Raw genomic sequence first — 17,990 nt, 5'->3', positions numbered from 1 at the left:
CAATCGAGTTCATCCCATTGGTCCGACAAAGCTGTCAAGACATTTCTTTCAAAAAAGAAACTTTCAATTCAAATCATTCGGAATTATTCATATTGTCATAAAAATTTCTCTGTACTAATAACAACGGCCCGTACAAGATTATAGACACATTTTAGAAATGCGTAGGAGTTCTGAAAAATATTTTATTGAGGTAGGCGATCTGACGATTTATCATGCAAAATCTATGAGTGTGAATAAATTATAATCGTAATATGTGCTCTTGTTGTTATTTTTGCTGTTTGTTAGGTAGTTTATAAAATTACTGGATCGCGCTCAATAAAACGAAAACGTTTGGTTCTTTGCTACTAAAGTGGTTTTTCCTATTCAATAAAAATCCATCTGCTTCCTAGATTCGCAAAACATCGATGTACACGTTACATATAAAATGCAACAGTTGAAAAGAGTATTCTGCACATTCTTCTGCCACATTCACATGCATCCCATTCTACAAATAGATGTATTAATGATGGTTAGGAGGAATATTTAAGATTTATTTCAAAATGCTTTGGCTTCCTGTATGGATGGTGTACAAAATATTTGAAACAAATATGCGCGTTTTACGATCGGTTTCACATCAGAAGGTATGAAATTGCAATTTTATTAATATATGGTCATGTGGAGAGAGAGATATCCGAAGAAGATTCACCTTATGTTGTGTGTAGTACATGTTGTTAATGACTTCTTTTTTTTGCTGCGCTAACTTTATATCAATTGACATATCGCTGGAATATGTGCGGCTTTAGAACTCTTACATAAATGGATCTTTATATGATACATACATACGTAAGTAATGAGCTTGAATGGATTTCATGAATTGAGTATTTGAGATCGAATAATTATTTATTAGTTATTCTTATGCTTCCTACGTTTTTATTATTTTATTTTTTTTTATATAAAAAGATGTTAAAACACATTAAGATTTATGACAACCAGAGAACTTTAACGGGAGGACTTTAATTCAAAAGTATAGTTACGACGAGTACACTCAATGCCATTTTTAGTTACGATCCCCATTGGTATAATAGATTTAAGTTTCGGAAGACTGAGAAGTTATTCATTCAAATAAATCATAGTGAATAGAGCTGTGGGAAATGTGAAGGAGTAGAAGAGAAATTTGTTGCAGTCAGTGACACAGTATGTTAAGAAGCCGTCGTTAAATTAACCGGTGTAAATCAATTATGTGTGGTAGGGTCAGTGTATGTGTAGTGCAGTCACAGTCTTTGATTCGCCAAATGTTTACTACCAGCACAAGAATATGACATTTATCCCAACGACTTAAGTGACTTAGATTACATTGGATGCTCCGAAAGTATTTCATTGAATGAATGATAAGAAATAGTTACTGAATCACAGGGCCTATTTTTGGAAAATTCGTTAAGAAATTTAGCATATTTTGGAAAATTTAGAAAATCAATTTCTCAAAAATAGTCGTTCACTCAAAAATAGGGTGTAGCGATTTCGATATTTAAAAAAATTAAACTCTTGAACCCACCTGGTCCTATACGAGGACACTATCCACCTGGTCCTGTACGAGGACACTTAAACACTTTTTTAGAAAACCCAAATATAAAGTTTGTTCCGTAGCATCTACACAATTTTCATTCCGGACGCATATGACTTAACCAAAATTGAAAGAAGTGAGAAAATGTTGAGCTACAGTGCGACAGGTCGGACATGACTAAAAAAACGTTTGCCTCCCAGTGAATCCCCAGGTCAAATGAGGAAGAATGTGGCAAAGAGATTTTTCCAGTTGAGCTCCTTACCGCTACAAGCTCAAATAATTCTAGGATTTCGAGCGATTTTTCAGTTTTTTTAGTTCTTTTTGGGATCATCGTGGTACTCGAGGGGTGACGCACTTCCATTTAATCCATTTAATCCATTTAATCCAAAAAAAATTTTAGTTTTACCGAAATAATTAGGCTACCCACCTGAAGAATTTGTAAAGTAATTGCGAAAAAAAGATTTGCACGATCCCCAGCTCGTTTAAGTACTCGTGAGGTATAGGAAAAATTTTTTTTGTTAAAAATGGTATTAAATTTATTTAATCCATTTAATCCATTTAATCCACTTTACACCAAAAACTCCTAAAAGTGGATTTTTTCGCTTTTTAAAATTGTAGTATGAGTTGCAGTACGTGCTGGGGATCGTGCAAATCTTTTTTTCGCAATTACTTTACAAATTCTTCAGGTGGGTAGCCTAATTATTTCGGTAAAACTAAAAATTTTTTTTTGGATTAAATGGATTAAACGGATTAAATGGATTAAATCAAAGTGCGTCACCCCTCGGTGAAATCACTAATAGTGACGTGTTCCGCGTCTGAACCGAAAAATTTTAAAAATTTTCTCAGATCAATTTGCATGGAAGAAAATTTGAAGATATAGAATGTCTTGAAAGGAAGCCATTTTTTGAGTGAAAATTTTCTTTGTTTACATTTATGGGTTCAGACAGACGCTTAGAAGTTTCAGTTATTTTGTAAGTCAAAACACAAGGACTCGTGTCAGCTTCACACTTTAAGAGTTTTGTGACCGATTTAACTCATCCACAATTTTCAACAAGGTTGGTCCTTCAGTTCTTGGCAGGTTCATTCGACACAATAAACAACAATTACGACAACAGAGAAGATAAAAATTTATTCGGAACAAAGTCACAATTACTATTCAAAGTCAAATCTTCAATTTTAATTCAAATCATGACGCAAACACGTGGATAAAATTTCGCGACATGATAGGCTCTCAGGCCTCAGCTTTTCCATTATCCGCAAGGACGTAAAATGGACTTTTGTATAGCTTTCCGCGGTGTCTTCGAATCATACAACTCATTATCATCCAAGACGTGTCGCAGCTGAAATTTTAAGAAAATTTTCTTGTTGACATTTCAATCACCGAAATCAATTGAAAAAAATTCAATTACTTGTCGCCATAAGGACTCTGTAAGTCATTGCATTTACTAGCAGCCAGTGAATAGGACTCTATGAGTACTTGGCACAAGTCAGAAAATGGTACGTCCGTGTTCGAAACACCGACCACTGCACGGCAGGTACCGTTACGAACCCCATGGGGTAATTGATGATTAAGAGGATCGAATATACTCTTTTTCGAGTCTTTCGATTTTTTGTTCATGTCGGATGTGTTTGTGGTGTAATTGAGCCGTAATTGCTTCATGTACAACATATATTGATCGTCGTCAGGGGCATTATCAGTTATCTGGCAAGAATCAAATTATTTGTTGAAAATCTGATGCATCGGATTAGACATGTTTTATAACAACTCGACACTTACCATACCCATTGTACGTAGTGTACAATCTACAAGACATTTTCGAGTACTGCTCATATGTGGGTCCAATCTTTGTTGGCTACGCAGCACATTGAATGTTTCATTGCATTGCAACCACGTTGCATTAATTCTGTCAACTAATGCATTGTATTGATGTTGCAACACGCTTTTGAAACTAAAAGCTGGGAAGCTGTGATTGCTGCCGGTCGTTCGAGAAGTCTGTAAAAATTCGTAATGTCGAAATGGCGTCCAGATTATCGTGGAAAATTCCTTCGTAACTCACATTTACAATATCTGTCGTAGTTGTTTCAGGATTTGCGAAATTAAGGGACAAATTAAGCGCTATGGCGCACACAATTAAACAAACGGTAATTGACTTCATTTTAAATGCTTAGAATATACTGAACGTTACAGTAAGACTGATATGATATTCGAACACTGGACAAGCTAAACGAAATTTTTCCCATTCTCGTTCGATTTTGTGATTCGAACGTTGGCATGGTTGACAATGTCTTACGTGTACACTTAAGAGCAATACGTTCTTCGTTGAAATGGAATCTACATTTGGGCGTTAATTAAATTATTGGAATGTCCTTCTAAATAATCAAACCTATCTCTACATGGAAAACATGGTGGTGAACAAGGGATGGGGAAATCGGTGCAATTTGGGGATTGTCATACCACAATAATTTGTCGAACATACCTCTGTACATTACGTACCTGCTTCCGAATGTTTAGTTTTGACTCGTGAGGGGTTGCACGACGAGCCGAAGTCGAGTTTCGTAATCCCACGATTCCACCAAACAGGCGCTTCGCTCATGTGAAATATGCATTTACTTTGCCTAATCACGTAAAGCACAGTACATACGCGAGTCCAAATGTTTTCTATTGTCCGTAGTACATACATTACGTACCGTGCTTTACTTGCTTCTGGTCGGTAAATGCGAACAATATATACTCAAAAAATTGCGTTTGCCGACCAGAAGCAAGATTTCATTTAACCGGTCCTATTATCTTATTCTGTAATAATTTATTACAGAACAAGGTCACAACTGAAGCATGTAATAGTATATTACATGCTTATACACGATAAAAAGTACACTTTATATCACTGCTTGTGACAGCACGTGTGATTACTCCACTCGCCTTCGGCTCGTTCCGCAAACCTCACACTTGTCTAAACAAATATTTACAAACAGCTCCGACCCGAAGGGGAGCCTCGGAAGTAATAGTATATTACATCACGGTTTGTAAATATTTGTGCCTAAACAAGCATTTACAAGCAGTGACGTAACACATTTTACTTTACTAGTGAGGTAATGTAGCCTTTCCCTCACTAGTGAAGCCCCTTTCCCTCGCTCGTAAAGTAAAACGCCATACTTTACACGTGAAATAATTTGATATCTCGTATCACGATGAGTAAAAGTATCCGAGGGCTTCTGGATACGAGATATCAAATTACTTCACTGGTATAGTAATGTACTATTACATGTTTGTGGACGGTAAGTGCATTTTTCCTGTCACAAACAGTGATGTAAAATGCACTTTACCGTGCATACGCATGTAAAAATAGTTTAAGACAATTTTCCTGTTGCAGGTAACTTTGTCTCCAGGAAATGTATGTTATCAGCTACAGCTGTGGCAGCTATTTTAGGTTACCTGGAGACACAGCTACCTGCAACAGGTAAGATTTTCACTTCTGTTTTGTCAGTGTGCTCTTAGCATTAACATACAAAAACTGAACATTTGGAGTCGGATGGTATCAGTATAGGCTTTGTATTTCCTTCGTTAAGAGATCCATGCTTTGAGTTAAAACACACTACAAATGCAAGTGCACACGTACATATGTGTAAAAATTTGGGGCGTTTTGACATCGGACATACGAATGTTACTGCTAGGAGCAGTGCTATGTCGAATCAATAATTCTACGATTCAAATGGTAAGGTTTGACCGATTGACTAATAAAGATAAGGATTGTGACACGATGTTTATTATGACGGTATCGGTCAGGTTGACACAGTTGGAATCTCTTATCTAAAACCTACGTCTCATCTGAAGCCGAGTGCCACGGCTTGATATCATTAATAAAGTATATCACGTGCGCAAACTACTTGCATCTCTTTCGCACGTGACATACTTTATGAACGATCACTTACGCCCAGTTCAAAGGCTGTGAAGCCATAAAGTTTCTCTTTCCGACATCTCTTATTTTCTGTCTTATTAGCAGTAACAAAGACTTTTTGCAACCTCAAAAAAGCCTTTAGCAAAACCGATTCGATCACTTTAAAATCGAACTACACCCGACACCATGGTAGTGACTAAACGATATAGAACTGCGACAGCAAAAGAAAATCGTTTATTCGCCACGAAATCACAGTGACAAAGTCAAATTTTTAATTGAAATACGACGCAACGGCATCGATAAAATCAGCAAATGTTCCGTGTAGTGTAGATCTTTGTGTCAAGGTCTTGACAACGAATGCTGCATCGCTTGATTCAACTAACCCCGAGACTGACCCGTTTGACTCAACCGACTCGTATCCGCAAAAATAGGATAAAATGGACTTCTTTTGAATTTCTGCCGGTGTCTTCGCATCAAGCAACTCAACTTCATCCAAGACGATTGACAGCTGAAAATTTTAAGAAATTTCTTCGTTGTTCTCATTCCATTCACTCGAAAAACAATCAAAAAGAATCAATTACAGGTCGCCATGAGGATCCTTTAGATTGACACAGTGTTCAGCATCAGCATTCGCCACAAAGAGTATGTGGCACATGTCAGGATAAACTTCTTCCAGTTTCCAGGGATTATCCTCATCAAGAGTATAACAATCTTCATCGGCTATGTCGAATGATGTGTAATTATCGCGAAGTTGATTGATTATGTCAATATAAACTGAAGTATCAAGGTCATCATTCGTGACCTGTATGCAATAGAAAATCATTTGTTAAACAGATATTACAATGAGCCATGTTTGATGATAACGGCACTTACCACTCCCATCAAACGCAGCGTACAGTCTACAAGACATTTACGAGTGTTGGTTCCAACTGCTGTACTTGAAAACATGTCGACTTGATATTCTGGCTTAGAGAATATTTCGTTGCATTTCAGCCACGTTGCATTGATTGAATTCGCCAATGCATCATATTGCTGAAGCAGGCTACTGTTCCAAGTAGCAGGATCGAAGGGTTGCTCTTTTTCTCGTTCGAGTTCTTCCGCGATAAATTGAGTAATCTGCAATTAGATTCGTAATAGTCAAGCGGCATCTAGATTATCGTAGAAAATTCGTCTCAACTCACATTATAATGAACTCTCTGTACTGCAATATCTGCACAGTTTAGATACAAATTAAGCGCTAAAGCGCACACAATTACACAGACGGTAATGAACTTCATTATGAAGCTTTAGAATACTGAACGTAACAGTAAGGCTGCTGTCTGGATACTGGAAAAGGACGCGAAATTTTTTCGTTCTGAAATTTCGATCTGCTGGTTTGAACGTTAATATGTTGGCAAGAATGGCAGTCTTTTGTGCAGATTTTTAAGAGCAATACGTTCTTCGTTGAAATTAGCTCTACTTTCGGGCGTTAATTAAATTATTTCTTCTCGATGATTTGTGTTACAAAGTATGGAAAATTCTTTATCAATATGAACAAAGCACTTCAAGCATGAGTTGTACTCTAAATAGAGTACTGAGACTGGACAGTGTATCAAACAAATTTTGGCACTGTAAAAAAATCATACAAAATAGTACTCTATTTGACAGCTGTCATTAATAGCACTTTTGCTTGAAATTCGTTGATAAGAAGAGTTTGTTGTTTCATATCGGTTTCTGCGATTCTGAGGACAGATAAGTATTTTCCTTTCACTTCAGGAGAGGCAGGGCCTCCTTTGCACCCGCTACGGTTCTGTCAAAAGCGTCCCTTTCTATCTCATTTTCAACCATATCTTCCCACTCTTTCGCACGCGTGATGTTGCATTCTACGTCTGAACGCAACAAAAAAGAAACAGCTTCATGATTGGACTTGCTTCTTTAAAAATGTCTTCCTCACAAAAAGGGGTTCGAAACCGGAGAAACATTATTTTAGTTTGAGGCTCAAGCACGACAGAGTAAAGTTAACCCAGCAGGAGCGCCGATTTGACTAGGGACCTGAATAATACAGTAGCCCTATATTTTTTGCATTTGAGTTCATTTTCATACAGTGTATTAGGTCCCTTATTTGACGTTTCAAAAATGAACCGCTCCTGTCTGGTTTATTTTACTCTGCCGTGGGCTCAAGTAAATGGATGATAAATTTTTGATTCAGAAACAAAAGGATAGATTTGGCCTTATAAGTGAAAGCTCCCCAAAAACTACATACTCAAGTCGTGCTCCACAGCTTAGTTTTCTCTAAAGTAAATTATCATTGATTATTAATCAATCATTTTCAGTCTTTCCAACATTATTATTAGCTAAACAAATAAAAGTCTAATAAACTAAGCATTTAAGGATGATTACCTATCTGTTATATCGACTGCGACGATAACACATGACCATGACAAGCTATGCGTTGAGCTATGGAATATTTTAAAATCTATCACAACATGCATCTGTCATCTATGAAGTAATAGTACATTTTATGCAAAAACTTTCGTAGTTGTTTGGATCCTTATATTTTTCCTTCGGCTCTGATGTAATTCACTACTACTCAAAAACGTGAGTAATTTTTTGAGTAAAATGCCTTACAATTGGGAAAATGATGTATTTGCATAATGTAGTTTTTGTGTGACATTTACCGATCGAGGCGAAGCTGAGTACCATCACCATCGTTTGTGCCATTCGTAAGTAATTTACTACTAATGCGTCAGTATGCAAAAAATGCTCAGAGCGGTTAAAGTAACAGACTCAATAACAACGCTGGTAATATGCTTGCCGAAATCACATCCTAAAAACGTTGTCGATGACCTTCATAAATTATTCCCTACCATTGTTGGCTAAAATGTTTTGTATCGACCTTGAACGTTTCCCATAATAAACCCATTACAGCATTGTATTCCACTAGCATACCAGTGTTATAAATTTCCATCATTTAATAGGAAAGAATCAATTAAATTTATGCGTTAAATGTGTTCCAAAAAAGGCAAACCAGCAAGCGCATGCACCATTTTTCCTTTGCAATAACCAATATTTCCCCTTCAAATACAATGTGTACTGTACTGGTGTCTTTGACACTATGTTTATGTACCCCCATTGTACATGTAAAAGAATTTCCCACCTAGATTGGTTTTGTGTTCAGTCAGCCTTATCCAGTGTGCTCTTCGCCTCCAGACGGAGTTGTATCATTTATGTAGGAAGTTAAATATTTTCATTTCTAATTTTTTCGTTTGCACTAGTTTCTGGATTTCTGGATACATTCCGTTTTTGTCAAGCGATTATCCAGAGCAAATGGGAAGTACAGTAACAGTGATAACAGTAAAATATTTCAGTGATAATTAGTTCAAATTTCAATTAGTTTTAAATGGAATTTATGTACAAAAATGTTGAACCCAATGCTTATTATATCGCTATTCAACAAAATGTATTGATTTAGCCTAAAAAAAACGTGCTGCAGTTGTGTCCGATAAACAACAGTGTCGTGTGGTTAGATAATCTTTTAAAGCGTTTAGTGGTTCTTCGTTAACCGAGAATTTAAGACTCAATTCGGGCTTCTTGAAATTATCTTTTTTTTAAATTATTTTTTCGTCAAACTTACTCACAATGTCAATAATTCGGTGCTGCTTTGAAACGGTGGAGTTGCCAGAATTTATGGACACCATGGCTTCCAAATGCACTGATTCATGTAAGTGAATTTTCTCACGATTAGTCACAAATTATCACGTCTTTTAACACTAACCCAAAAATGCCCTTCCATTAACATCATCGGCGTTTCATTAATTCAGTTAAAGAGCTAAAAGTTCATTAATCTCTACCCTTAATAAATAATGAGAAACCCGAATATTTAACGATGTTTACAAAATACTTCACATTCCTTTTTCAACTATTTCTTATGGTTTATTGATATAGAAACGTGCGTAACGACATTTATTAAATGAATTGAATTTGGATTTGTTGTTATGGAACGTAATAAGAGGCTTTTAATGTTGTCGCTGGGAAATATTTTGTTTATTGCTGACATATTTCGACAATCAATACAGTAAAGAAGAGTTGATTGATAAGGGTTTCTATAAGAGGTTCGTAAAGAAAGTTCCGTGGTGAAACGATTAAGTAACTTCTCTTTAAGTGACTCCTTCTAGACGGTTCCAAATACTTTTCGAATCTCGATATCTTGGCATCAATTCTGGGAAGCTCTTTGAACAATCATAAACATAATTTATGGATTCCAAATGATTTTGATATTCACTTCTCTAGTTCCGTTTGCATAAAGCTCAAAAATAATAGGAGAATGGAGTTTAGAAACTAAGGGTTAAATCTTTATTTCTTCATCAAAAGTCTGCTGTCACTGAATTACTTTTTCATGAACAAACTTCACTGCAGTGACATTTCATGGGAATGAATCAATGTGAAGTTGTTACACAAAAAAATAGTACAGTGAGAATGAAGTACTATAAAAAAATGTGGCGCCTTTACAGGCCAACCGACTAGGCGAATAGGCTCGGACTGCAACTTGGACTGCACATTAAATCACTTTAATATAGACACTTTGTCACAATTTTCAATCGCCATTTCCCCACTTAAAGCATCTTTCCATCCCTTTATCCAGGCACTTTATCTTACATGGCACTTACTTTTCCTTTAAGGAGTCAGTCCGGCTGTGGCATTTTTATAGAATTCTGTTATGTTTCGTCATAAATTTACTAATATCGGGGCTCTATTACTTTGTGAGCCAACTTCACTGCTATGACATTTCATGGATATTCACCAACAGAGTGAGTTATTTCATATAAAAGAGAGCATGAGAAAAAGAATGAAATACTGAAACAGATTTTGGTGGCAATGGTGGTTTCCCATAAGCAGTTGCACAAAGGAGGCCAGAACATCGACGCGTTAATCTTTTTTATGTCCGAAGAGTTATACGGCGTAACTATTTTCACAAAAACACATCTGCAAGAATTTTAAGAGTTTGAAGAGAGGATGGGTGAACGTTCTGTTCAAATGGATTATTTTGTCGATATTTTATCTGCCAAGATAAGGGACAAGTGGGTTGGCCTGTAGAGGCGCCACATTTTTTTCATAGTACTTCATTCTCTGCAGCTTATTTTCATGTGAAACAACTTCATATTTGTCATTACAGAAATGTCACCATATGAAGTTGGTTCACATGAAAATAAACGCAGTGACAGCAGTAATTTTATGACAGAATGTACTAAAATATGGGAAAACTCTATTACATTTCTTCTTAGTTGCGAAACATCATTCTTCTATATCGAGATAAAAAGACTCACTAAAAACCAATGTTACAAGCCGTTTCACAGCATTGCTTGAGCGACTGTTGGTTAACCAACACAGCACTGGTTCTAAGTACTTGGAGGTGAATCGTAGTTTTCAGTTTTTCCTAGAATATTGTCTATATCTCTGACCACCTCCAATAATTTAATTGAATCCGCTCTGTTAACTTATCAATACGATGGCACGCCTCTGTTATATAATTTCATTCCAACAAACATTTTAAGACTTCTCAACTCAACCCAACGAAGTAAGGAAGACATAATTCATTTAGCGAATGACTAGAACTCATTCATTTTACATTTCACGATGATAGAAGGAACCCAACAAAAGTGTCAGTGTTGAGGATAAAACAAAGTGAGAAATATAGCGAAGATCATATTGCCAATTAAATGGGGGTGAACGCGTGGATGAACTTAATGAAATTAAATTTGAAATTCTAATAATATTTTCCATAGCCTGGCAAATTTTGTATATTTATCACATCACGTTTATATGCGTAGAATGGATAGGTAGGATCTGTGTGTGATACAAAACGATGAATCTTTGCATTTCGGAGAACAGGTATTTTATGCTAATATTGTCTGACCGGCTTGAAAATTAAATAAGACAACAGGTTCAGCGAATCACTAGATTAACATCATTTGGGAGATTTATACGCTTTTTTGTACGAATTCCCAATAAATTGCGTCATTGCAGTTTACTATATCAGAACAGTGCCAACAATGACTTCAAACTAGAACAGGATCCTTGACATATGAGAGGTTTCAGTAAAGTAAATCGTTCAAAATTCATTGTCGTATATTATGTAAATTTCGATATTTTAATTTGATTTTAGACCACAAACCGAAACCACAATATTATCACTAGAATATAGTCCGCTGCGTCCATTTTTGAAAATATTTTCAGCCTTTCAATTATTCAATTTTCCTATAAGACCACATAAGCCAGAGCTAATTCTTAATTAATAGTTGTTGTTAATAAAAGATCATGCATCTGCTAAATTGCTATAGAATAAAGAAAATTTAACTTTTCTCAATGAAAAACAAAAAATGGGCTACGCGGTCCAGTACGAGATCGTTTTAGAAGCCTTGTCTCTTATTCATCTCCTCTTTTCTTCATGGTCTCTCTTCTCCATCTAATCTCTTCTACTACTCCTCTCCTCCATTTCCTTTAATTAAGAATTTTGCTCTAAATTACATTTCTTTAAAATTGAGAGCAATATTGATAGACCTCTACAAAGTACAAGCCCCGCCCTTAACATCTGTAGACATCACACTCCTCTCACCTTCAGCTCCACCAGCAATCCGGCATCTTGTGTTGAAACCTTAGTATTCACTGCCATGGAAACAGAACTCTCAATGCTAAAAAGTCGAACACAAATCTATAAGACGTTCTCCTTCGTACGGATCTAAGAATCCTTAAAACAGAATAATCACATAAATGGCCATGGCCATCGTCTGATTATCATATTACGACACTAATTCCGATCTGAATCATTCAATTTACCAACGAGTTCATTCAATTAAAACGTGTCTGTCGCTCTAGATGTTAATAGAAATATCATTTCATTTACTTAATCCGTATACACACTGAAAGGGTAGAGCAGGTAGGACAGCACATAAAGTGCGGTTGATGGTTTTCTCCCAATGTCCGGTATGTTCTTTCAACACACTCCAAGAACGTCTGTTGTTGGAGTGCATTGGTTCTTTGTGAATTCGTTTTTATTGAATTGAGCGAAATTAACAGCAGTTTATTTGACTTGATGTTGTATTAAACCAGTAAGATTGGTCGGATGCAAAGGGATACATAGTAAACAAACCAGAGTGTGTTCAATTTGAATGGTATTCGACAGAAAGCACACGAGCAATTTTTCATTGATAGGATCGACAATTATGCTACGTTTTCCATTGTTTAGCCTGTGGTGAATATCGAATTACAGTGGAAAACGACGCAAAATTGCTTTACCTCACTCAATACAACATCAAGCCAATTAATCTTTCTGACCAGCAATACAATATTTGACCAAGACCATGACCGATAAAGCACGTACCTATCTTTTGTTATTTTCACCGCATAATGGAAATCTTCCCCAATCGACTGTGTAACCCTTTTGACTGACCAAAGGACCTCTTTTTTTTGAAAAATGCGCGCGAATACCTTTTTAATTTTTTGTGAATAACACTGTAGTTTGTCTATGTTCCTCACCGGATGGCGCGCAACCATTACACAATTTTGACAAACTGAAACTCTGTAACATCGACACAAAATATAACTCAAAACAGACAGTGATGTCAGAGTAAATAATTAAATGTCTGAGTCTTACGTTGTGTGATGTTCTTGAAGAAATCAATTTAAAATCAACTTTTCACCACAAATTCCTCGTTTTGCTGAAGTAAAACAATGCTAGGTAGTAGAACTATGTCATTTTGTATCCTATATTGCGTTCAAAGATTGCGTTTTTGACTTTTACAAAGACTAACTGAACGAATTTCTATTTCCATAGGCTGTTGTGGCTGCTGCACGGCATTACGCCCTCGATACAAACGACTCGTCGACAATATATTTCCTGTAAACGCCGAAGATGGCTTGGTCAAGTCGAACATGGAGAAGCTTACATTTTACTCGCTCAGTTCTCCGGAAAAGCTGGACCGAATCGGTGAATATCTGTACCAGAAGGCCACCAAGGACATCAATCGAAAGCGATACAAGTGAGTGAATCCACGGATATGAGACTGTTCAATTGTTAATATTGATTGGATTGTAGGTTGGTAGAGATTGCAATGGAAGCTATGGATTTGTTGTTGATGGCATGTCACGCACAAACGTTGAACCTTTTCGTCGAATCATTCCTTAAAATGGTTCAAAAACTGATGGAAGATTCGAATGCCAAACTACAAATTTTGGCGACCAATTCGGTAAGTTCGAATTCTTTGTCTTGACTTGATGTAAACCTAAGCTTCTGAGGTCATTGTCACTTGTCTGGTGCTATTTCACCTTCGTAAACTAGTGATCCAACTCACTGCGATGTTTTTTGTCATTTCTTCAGATTATGTATTTTGAGTAAGAGTTGAACCTTCGATGCTATTGGTACACTGCCAGGCATTCACCCCTTAAATTACATCTTCAAATTTTATCTCAGTCTCAATACCCAGGCGGCCTAATGACTTATCATATCTGAGTTGATGCCCTGGAGTTTGCCCTCCTCTGACTGTTAGACTAGGAACTGTTTCTGTCGCTCCTCATTTTTAAATCTGCGGTGCAGACTCACAGACGTTATTAGGCTAGAATTATTCAAAGCTTTAAAAAACCTTTCTGGAAATAACATCGAAAATCAGTTGAAGTTGTAGCCACTACTCGTACTCTTCTGGAAACATAGATTTAATTCGGCTGATCTGCGCTCGTGGAATTATGGCTCTCCTTTCTTTTAAATAGTTTGTGAAGTTCGCCAACATTGAAGAAGATACTCCGTCCTACCATCGACGATATGATTTTTTCATATCGAAGTTCTCGTCGATGTGCCATGGTAACAATGACAACATCGAGTTGAGAGACAGCATTCGGATGGCAGGCATTAGAGGATTGCAAGGAGTTATCCGTAAAACGGTGTCCGATGACCTGGTTGAGAACATTTGGGACAAACAGCATATGGAAAAGATTGTCCCATCGTTGTTGTTTAACATGCAGGTAAACCGAACTTCAATTTGAATGTAGCAACGCAATTCTGTTCTGACTAGCAACATGTTCCTTGTCATTAGGTATATCAAATAACGTCATTGAATTCAACCGAAGAAACAACTCCATCGTCACCGCCCGTTTTGGCCGAGGCAGTGTTGCGTGAGCTTGTCAGTCGAGCCTCATTCACTCACATCAAATCCGTGCTCCGACCGCTGCTGACTCATTTAGATCGTCATGATTTGTGGTCGTCAAATCACTTTGCTATACACACCTTCCGCATCGTTATGATCTCCATTCAACCGCAATACTCGTACACCGTGGTGGAAACGTTAATGCAACATCTCGATCAAAATATGAAATCATCACCACGCACCAAAACGTCGTTGGCCGTTGTGCTATCGAAAATTATTGCCATTGCAGCTGGCGAAAGTGTTGGCCCGTCGGCATTGGATATCATTAACAATTTGCTGACACATTTGCGTACGAGTACGTTAAGTACGCAGAACGAGTCGGTTATGAGCGACGAGTCACAATATCAGGAAGCTTTGATCAACGCACTCGGTGAATTTGCGAATCATCATCCGGATTATCAGAAAATTGAGATCATGTTGTTCATCATGAACACAGTGCCTGATCTATCCAAGACAAGGTGAGTCTCGAATGAACTTTGTTATGCTGTCCCAATTTCGTTCAATGGGTTCGATGACTGTCTAAGCTTTTATTGAACTTTGTTTTTTCCTGACTGACCGTTTGATTCTTCAAGTTAATTGAACGCTGCATGAACAAACATTTTTTGGTCCACATCTCCCTTTTCCTACCACTAATTCATTCAAATGTCTTACAGCAAAGGCGATCAAATGCTACAGAACATCCTGCTGAAGAGTTTGCTGAAGGTTGGCGTACAGTATCGCACCATATCATTCGAGAAAGCATTCCCCGTCTCATTTCTCCAACCATTGCTACGAATGGCGCGCGCTCCTCACATCCCCACCCGGCTTATTGTGATGCAAATATTCCAAGCGCTGCTTGATCGTCATCAGAATCAGTCAGTTCTAAATGTGGTGAGCATTCGAAATTACGCAACGCTAAGTCTGGAGAATCCATCACGTTCCGACATCATATTCACGCATAAATATGGTTCGAATATTATGCGAGCGTTGCTGGACGCGCTGTCATTGGACAATAGTGTGGAAGCGATGAATTCCGCGTACAACACAGCTGCATTGATGATAGCGGAAATGTGTTGTGGTGAATCGATTCAAGAATTTTTGTTGTTCATCCTGGGGTAAGTTTTGAACGTCAATGCCGTTGGTGCGCAGTGATTTCAATCGATTCTTTTTCTTCAAGAATTCAACAAATTGCGATAGCGAACAGCGAACTGACCTACACTCATAAGTGTAATTTGCATGCAATTGCTGTGTCATTGTTGGCATTACTCGGACGAGTGACTGGCGTTAACAATATCATGGAATATTGTGATAAAATCATCGAGAGCCGTCAGGAAGAAGCGAATCACTTGTTACCAGGGCTAATGGATCCGGACAAAGACGTCATCGATAGTTCTAGCCTCAATTTGCCGCACCTTATGATTGACAAGGTACTTTGAAATCGTTGAAAACGCGTTGGGATCGTTGTACAATCAACCGTTTCCCTTTCAGCTTGCACTGTCCGAGTGTCTACAAAACGCCGGCATGGAAAATACCCGAATTCAAACCGATGCTCCATACAGTCTTAATCAACTGGATCAATCGCATCAACGACATTCTTGGGTCGAAACGCGAGGCAGCATTGCCGAATTCAACAGTTACGCGGACAGCGACAGTGTGAACAGCTCTCCGGTATTACCAAAGAAGCCCGTCATTATTGAACTAAATTTCGATGCGATGAAACGAGCATTGGCCGAACCGACCGAAGCATCCAAACGTGAAGCGCGTGAAAAGCAACAGCAGCTGGTGAAGACGTTCCGTGATTCGAATTTCGATGATTTGATGCGACGAACTGAACCGAAGCATGAAGTGATACAGAATCGCTTGAATGATTTGTTCAATTCGCTGGCAGTGGAGCGACAAATCACTCAGGATCACAAGAGCCAACAGTCGAACAAGCCCATTTATGAGAAACATTTTCCGGAACTGTTTTATTATTAGAAAGTGTTGTTGGTTGTGTGGTACACCCACACAAAATTTGTTATAACGGTGGTGATGTAACTGGAAGATGATTCTCGCGCGCATCATATAGAATGTGATGGTGTGTGGGGATTGCGGTGGAACAGGCTGAATTTAAATTAATAATTTTTATCTTGTTACTGAGCCTTTAAATATTTATTGCTGTTGGTCTTTCAGAATTTTAAATAAATGTGTCGTAGTGGTGGTGTTTGGGTTATAATTACACTCAACACACTAAAATTGGCAAAATTGAATCGCTTTGTGTTTTTGTTTAAAAAAAAAGAAACGGAGAACTCCGTGAGTGGACCTTCAATAAACCAGGACTTATTTTTACTAGGCCTAGGTCCTAGTTTTAGGAAATTAGTTCTTGCTGAAAACTCCATAAAATTCTTAAAAAATCTTAAAAATGTTTTCATTTACAAATTTACAATTGAATTCAAAGATTTTTAATATTTCGATAAGAAAAATCCCTGATGATGACTGCGTGGCAGTCGAAACCCGGTTGGAAGTAGATAGATGGTAAGTGCAATTTAAATAAAAAAGTTTGTTTTCTCGTTGACTCAGAGTTTTTTCATTTGAATAGAAAAAATATTTAAAAGTCCCTTAATAAGATTTTTTAAGAATTTTATGGAGTTTTCAGCAAGAACTAACTTCCTAAAACTAGGCTCTGGGCGTAGATTCTCAAGCCGTTCGTAAATTAAAGAACTTAAAAGTTCTTATGGAATTACATGCAACTCACGGTGGAGTTGAACAAAACTTAAATAGAGCCGCGACACCACCTCCGATTTTTCTTCATGTTCTTATTGAGGGACTCGAGTACTATAAGGAACCACATTCAGTTCGCAGATCCATCCAGCCGTTTCGGAGATCCGGCACACATTGCCATGACAACCTGACCACGTAGCCACATCCAGCTGAAGTCGAAATTTCAACATTCTTAAATCGTGATATGTCCAAGATGAAGAGAGTTTGAAACTCTTTGAATGGCGATATTGGTAGAGGATTCCATGGATTCTATTGAGCATAAGGTTGTCGAGGGAAGCCATTTTAACACGAATTAGCTTAGAATTAGTCCCTATATCCGTTGAGATAACAATCTGTATTCAAATTGACTCGTCGGTCCCTCACGGCCATGTGTGCCGGTTCTCCGAAACGGCTGAATGGATCCACGATCTGAATGAGGTTCCTTATAGTACTCGAGTCCCTCAATTAGGACATGAAGAAAAATAAGTCAAGTTACGAATATTATGAGTTCCGAAAGTACGAGAATCTTCGTTCTGAATAAAGAAGTTACGCAAACTTTTAGTACAATTTCAGTTCAGTTCATATTTTGTATTGAAATGCAGTTGATGTTACGGACATTTTTGGAGATACGGGTGAAAAAATGGCGGTCTGCGTTAAGGTAAA

At 37.5% G+C, this 17,990-nt stretch overlaps 3 protein-coding genes across 4 annotated transcripts; 1 reads left to right on the top strand and 2 right to left on the bottom strand.

Moving 5' to 3' along the window:
* Positions 1-2,521: 2,521 nt before the first annotated feature.
* LOC119071008 lies at positions 2,522-3,804 on the bottom strand. The gene is made up of 4 exons (XM_037175607.1): positions 3,598-3,804; positions 3,318-3,533; positions 2,950-3,242; positions 2,522-2,880 (listed from the first exon to the last, which is right to left on the bottom strand). The coding sequence occupies exons 1-4, from the start codon at positions 3,694-3,696 to the stop codon at positions 2,772-2,774; spliced, it is 717 nt and encodes a 238-aa protein (XP_037031502.1). The 5' UTR covers positions 3,697-3,804; the 3' UTR covers positions 2,522-2,771.
* Positions 3,805-5,648: 1,844 nt separating this feature from the next.
* LOC119071009 lies at positions 5,649-6,787 on the bottom strand. The gene is made up of 4 exons (XM_037175608.1): positions 6,618-6,787; positions 6,310-6,552; positions 6,018-6,238; positions 5,649-5,944 (listed from the first exon to the last, which is right to left on the bottom strand). Exons 1-4 carry the CDS (start codon positions 6,711-6,713, stop codon positions 5,815-5,817), a joined length of 690 nt encoding a protein of 229 aa, XP_037031503.1. The 5' UTR covers positions 6,714-6,787; the 3' UTR covers positions 5,649-5,814.
* A 1,804-nt stretch (positions 6,788-8,591) lies between these two features.
* LOC119070974 (protein EFR3 homolog cmp44E) lies at positions 8,592-16,837 on the top strand. 2 transcript variants are annotated; one of them, XM_037175552.1, is made up of 8 exons: positions 8,592-9,136; positions 13,247-13,451; positions 13,508-13,658; positions 14,176-14,427; positions 14,499-15,067; positions 15,263-15,703; positions 15,766-16,015; positions 16,077-16,837. In XM_037175552.1, exons 1-8 carry the CDS (start codon positions 9,055-9,057, stop codon positions 16,563-16,565), a joined length of 2,439 nt encoding a protein of 812 aa, XP_037031447.1. In that variant the 5' UTR covers positions 8,592-9,054; the 3' UTR covers positions 16,566-16,837. The 2 variants fall into 2 exon arrangements, with proteins under 2 accessions (XP_037031447.1, XP_037031448.1); XM_037175553.1 differs by lacking the exon at positions 8,592-9,136 and adding an exon at positions 12,993-13,150.
* The last annotated feature ends 1,153 nt before the right edge of the window (positions 16,838-17,990 follow it).

Source organism: Bradysia coprophila, assembly GCF_014529535.1.
Source record: "Bradysia coprophila strain Holo2 chromosome IV unlocalized genomic scaffold, BU_Bcop_v1 contig_106, whole genome shotgun sequence".
Classification (NCBI taxonomy): domain Eukaryota; kingdom Metazoa; phylum Arthropoda; class Insecta; order Diptera; family Sciaridae; genus Bradysia; species Bradysia coprophila.
The sequence above is the reverse complement of the archived record's forward strand: the minus strand, read 5'-3'. Positions and strand labels throughout refer to the sequence as shown.

Bases quoted from the DNA above. Each gene is read 5' to 3' on its own strand.
- LOC119071008 (XM_037175607.1), bottom strand. From the start codon at position 3,696: ATGAAGTCAATTACCGTTTGTTTAATTGTGTGCGCCATAGCGCTTAAT. The intron at 3,534-3,597 runs GTGAGTTACGAA...GAATTTTTACAG, and splicing joins CTACGACAGATATTGTAAAT to ACTTCTCGAACGACCGGCAG. The intron at 3,243-3,317 runs GTAAGTGTCGAG...GATTCTTGCCAG, and splicing joins CACTACGTACAATGGGTATG to ATAACTGATAATGCCCCTGA.
- LOC119071009 (XM_037175608.1), bottom strand. From the start codon at position 6,713: ATGAAGTTCATTACCGTCTGTGTAATTGTGTGCGCTTTAGCGCTTAAT. The intron at 6,553-6,617 runs GTGAGTTGAGAC...ATCTAATTGCAG, and splicing joins TACAGAGAGTTCATTATAAT to ATTACTCAATTTATCGCGGA. The intron at 5,945-6,017 runs GTAATTGATTCT...TAAAATTTTCAG, and splicing joins AAGGATCCTCATGGCGACCT to CTGTCAATCGTCTTGGATGA.
- LOC119070974 (XM_037175552.1), top strand. From the start codon at position 9,055: ATGTCAATAATTCGGTGCTGCTTTGAAACGGTGGAGTTGCCAGAATTT. The intron at 13,452-13,507 runs GTGAGTGAATCC...ATTGGATTGTAG, and splicing joins ATCAATCGAAAGCGATACAA to GTTGGTAGAGATTGCAATGG. The intron at 13,659-14,175 runs GTAAGTTCGAAT...TCTTTTAAATAG, and splicing joins AAATTTTGGCGACCAATTCG to TTTGTGAAGTTCGCCAACAT.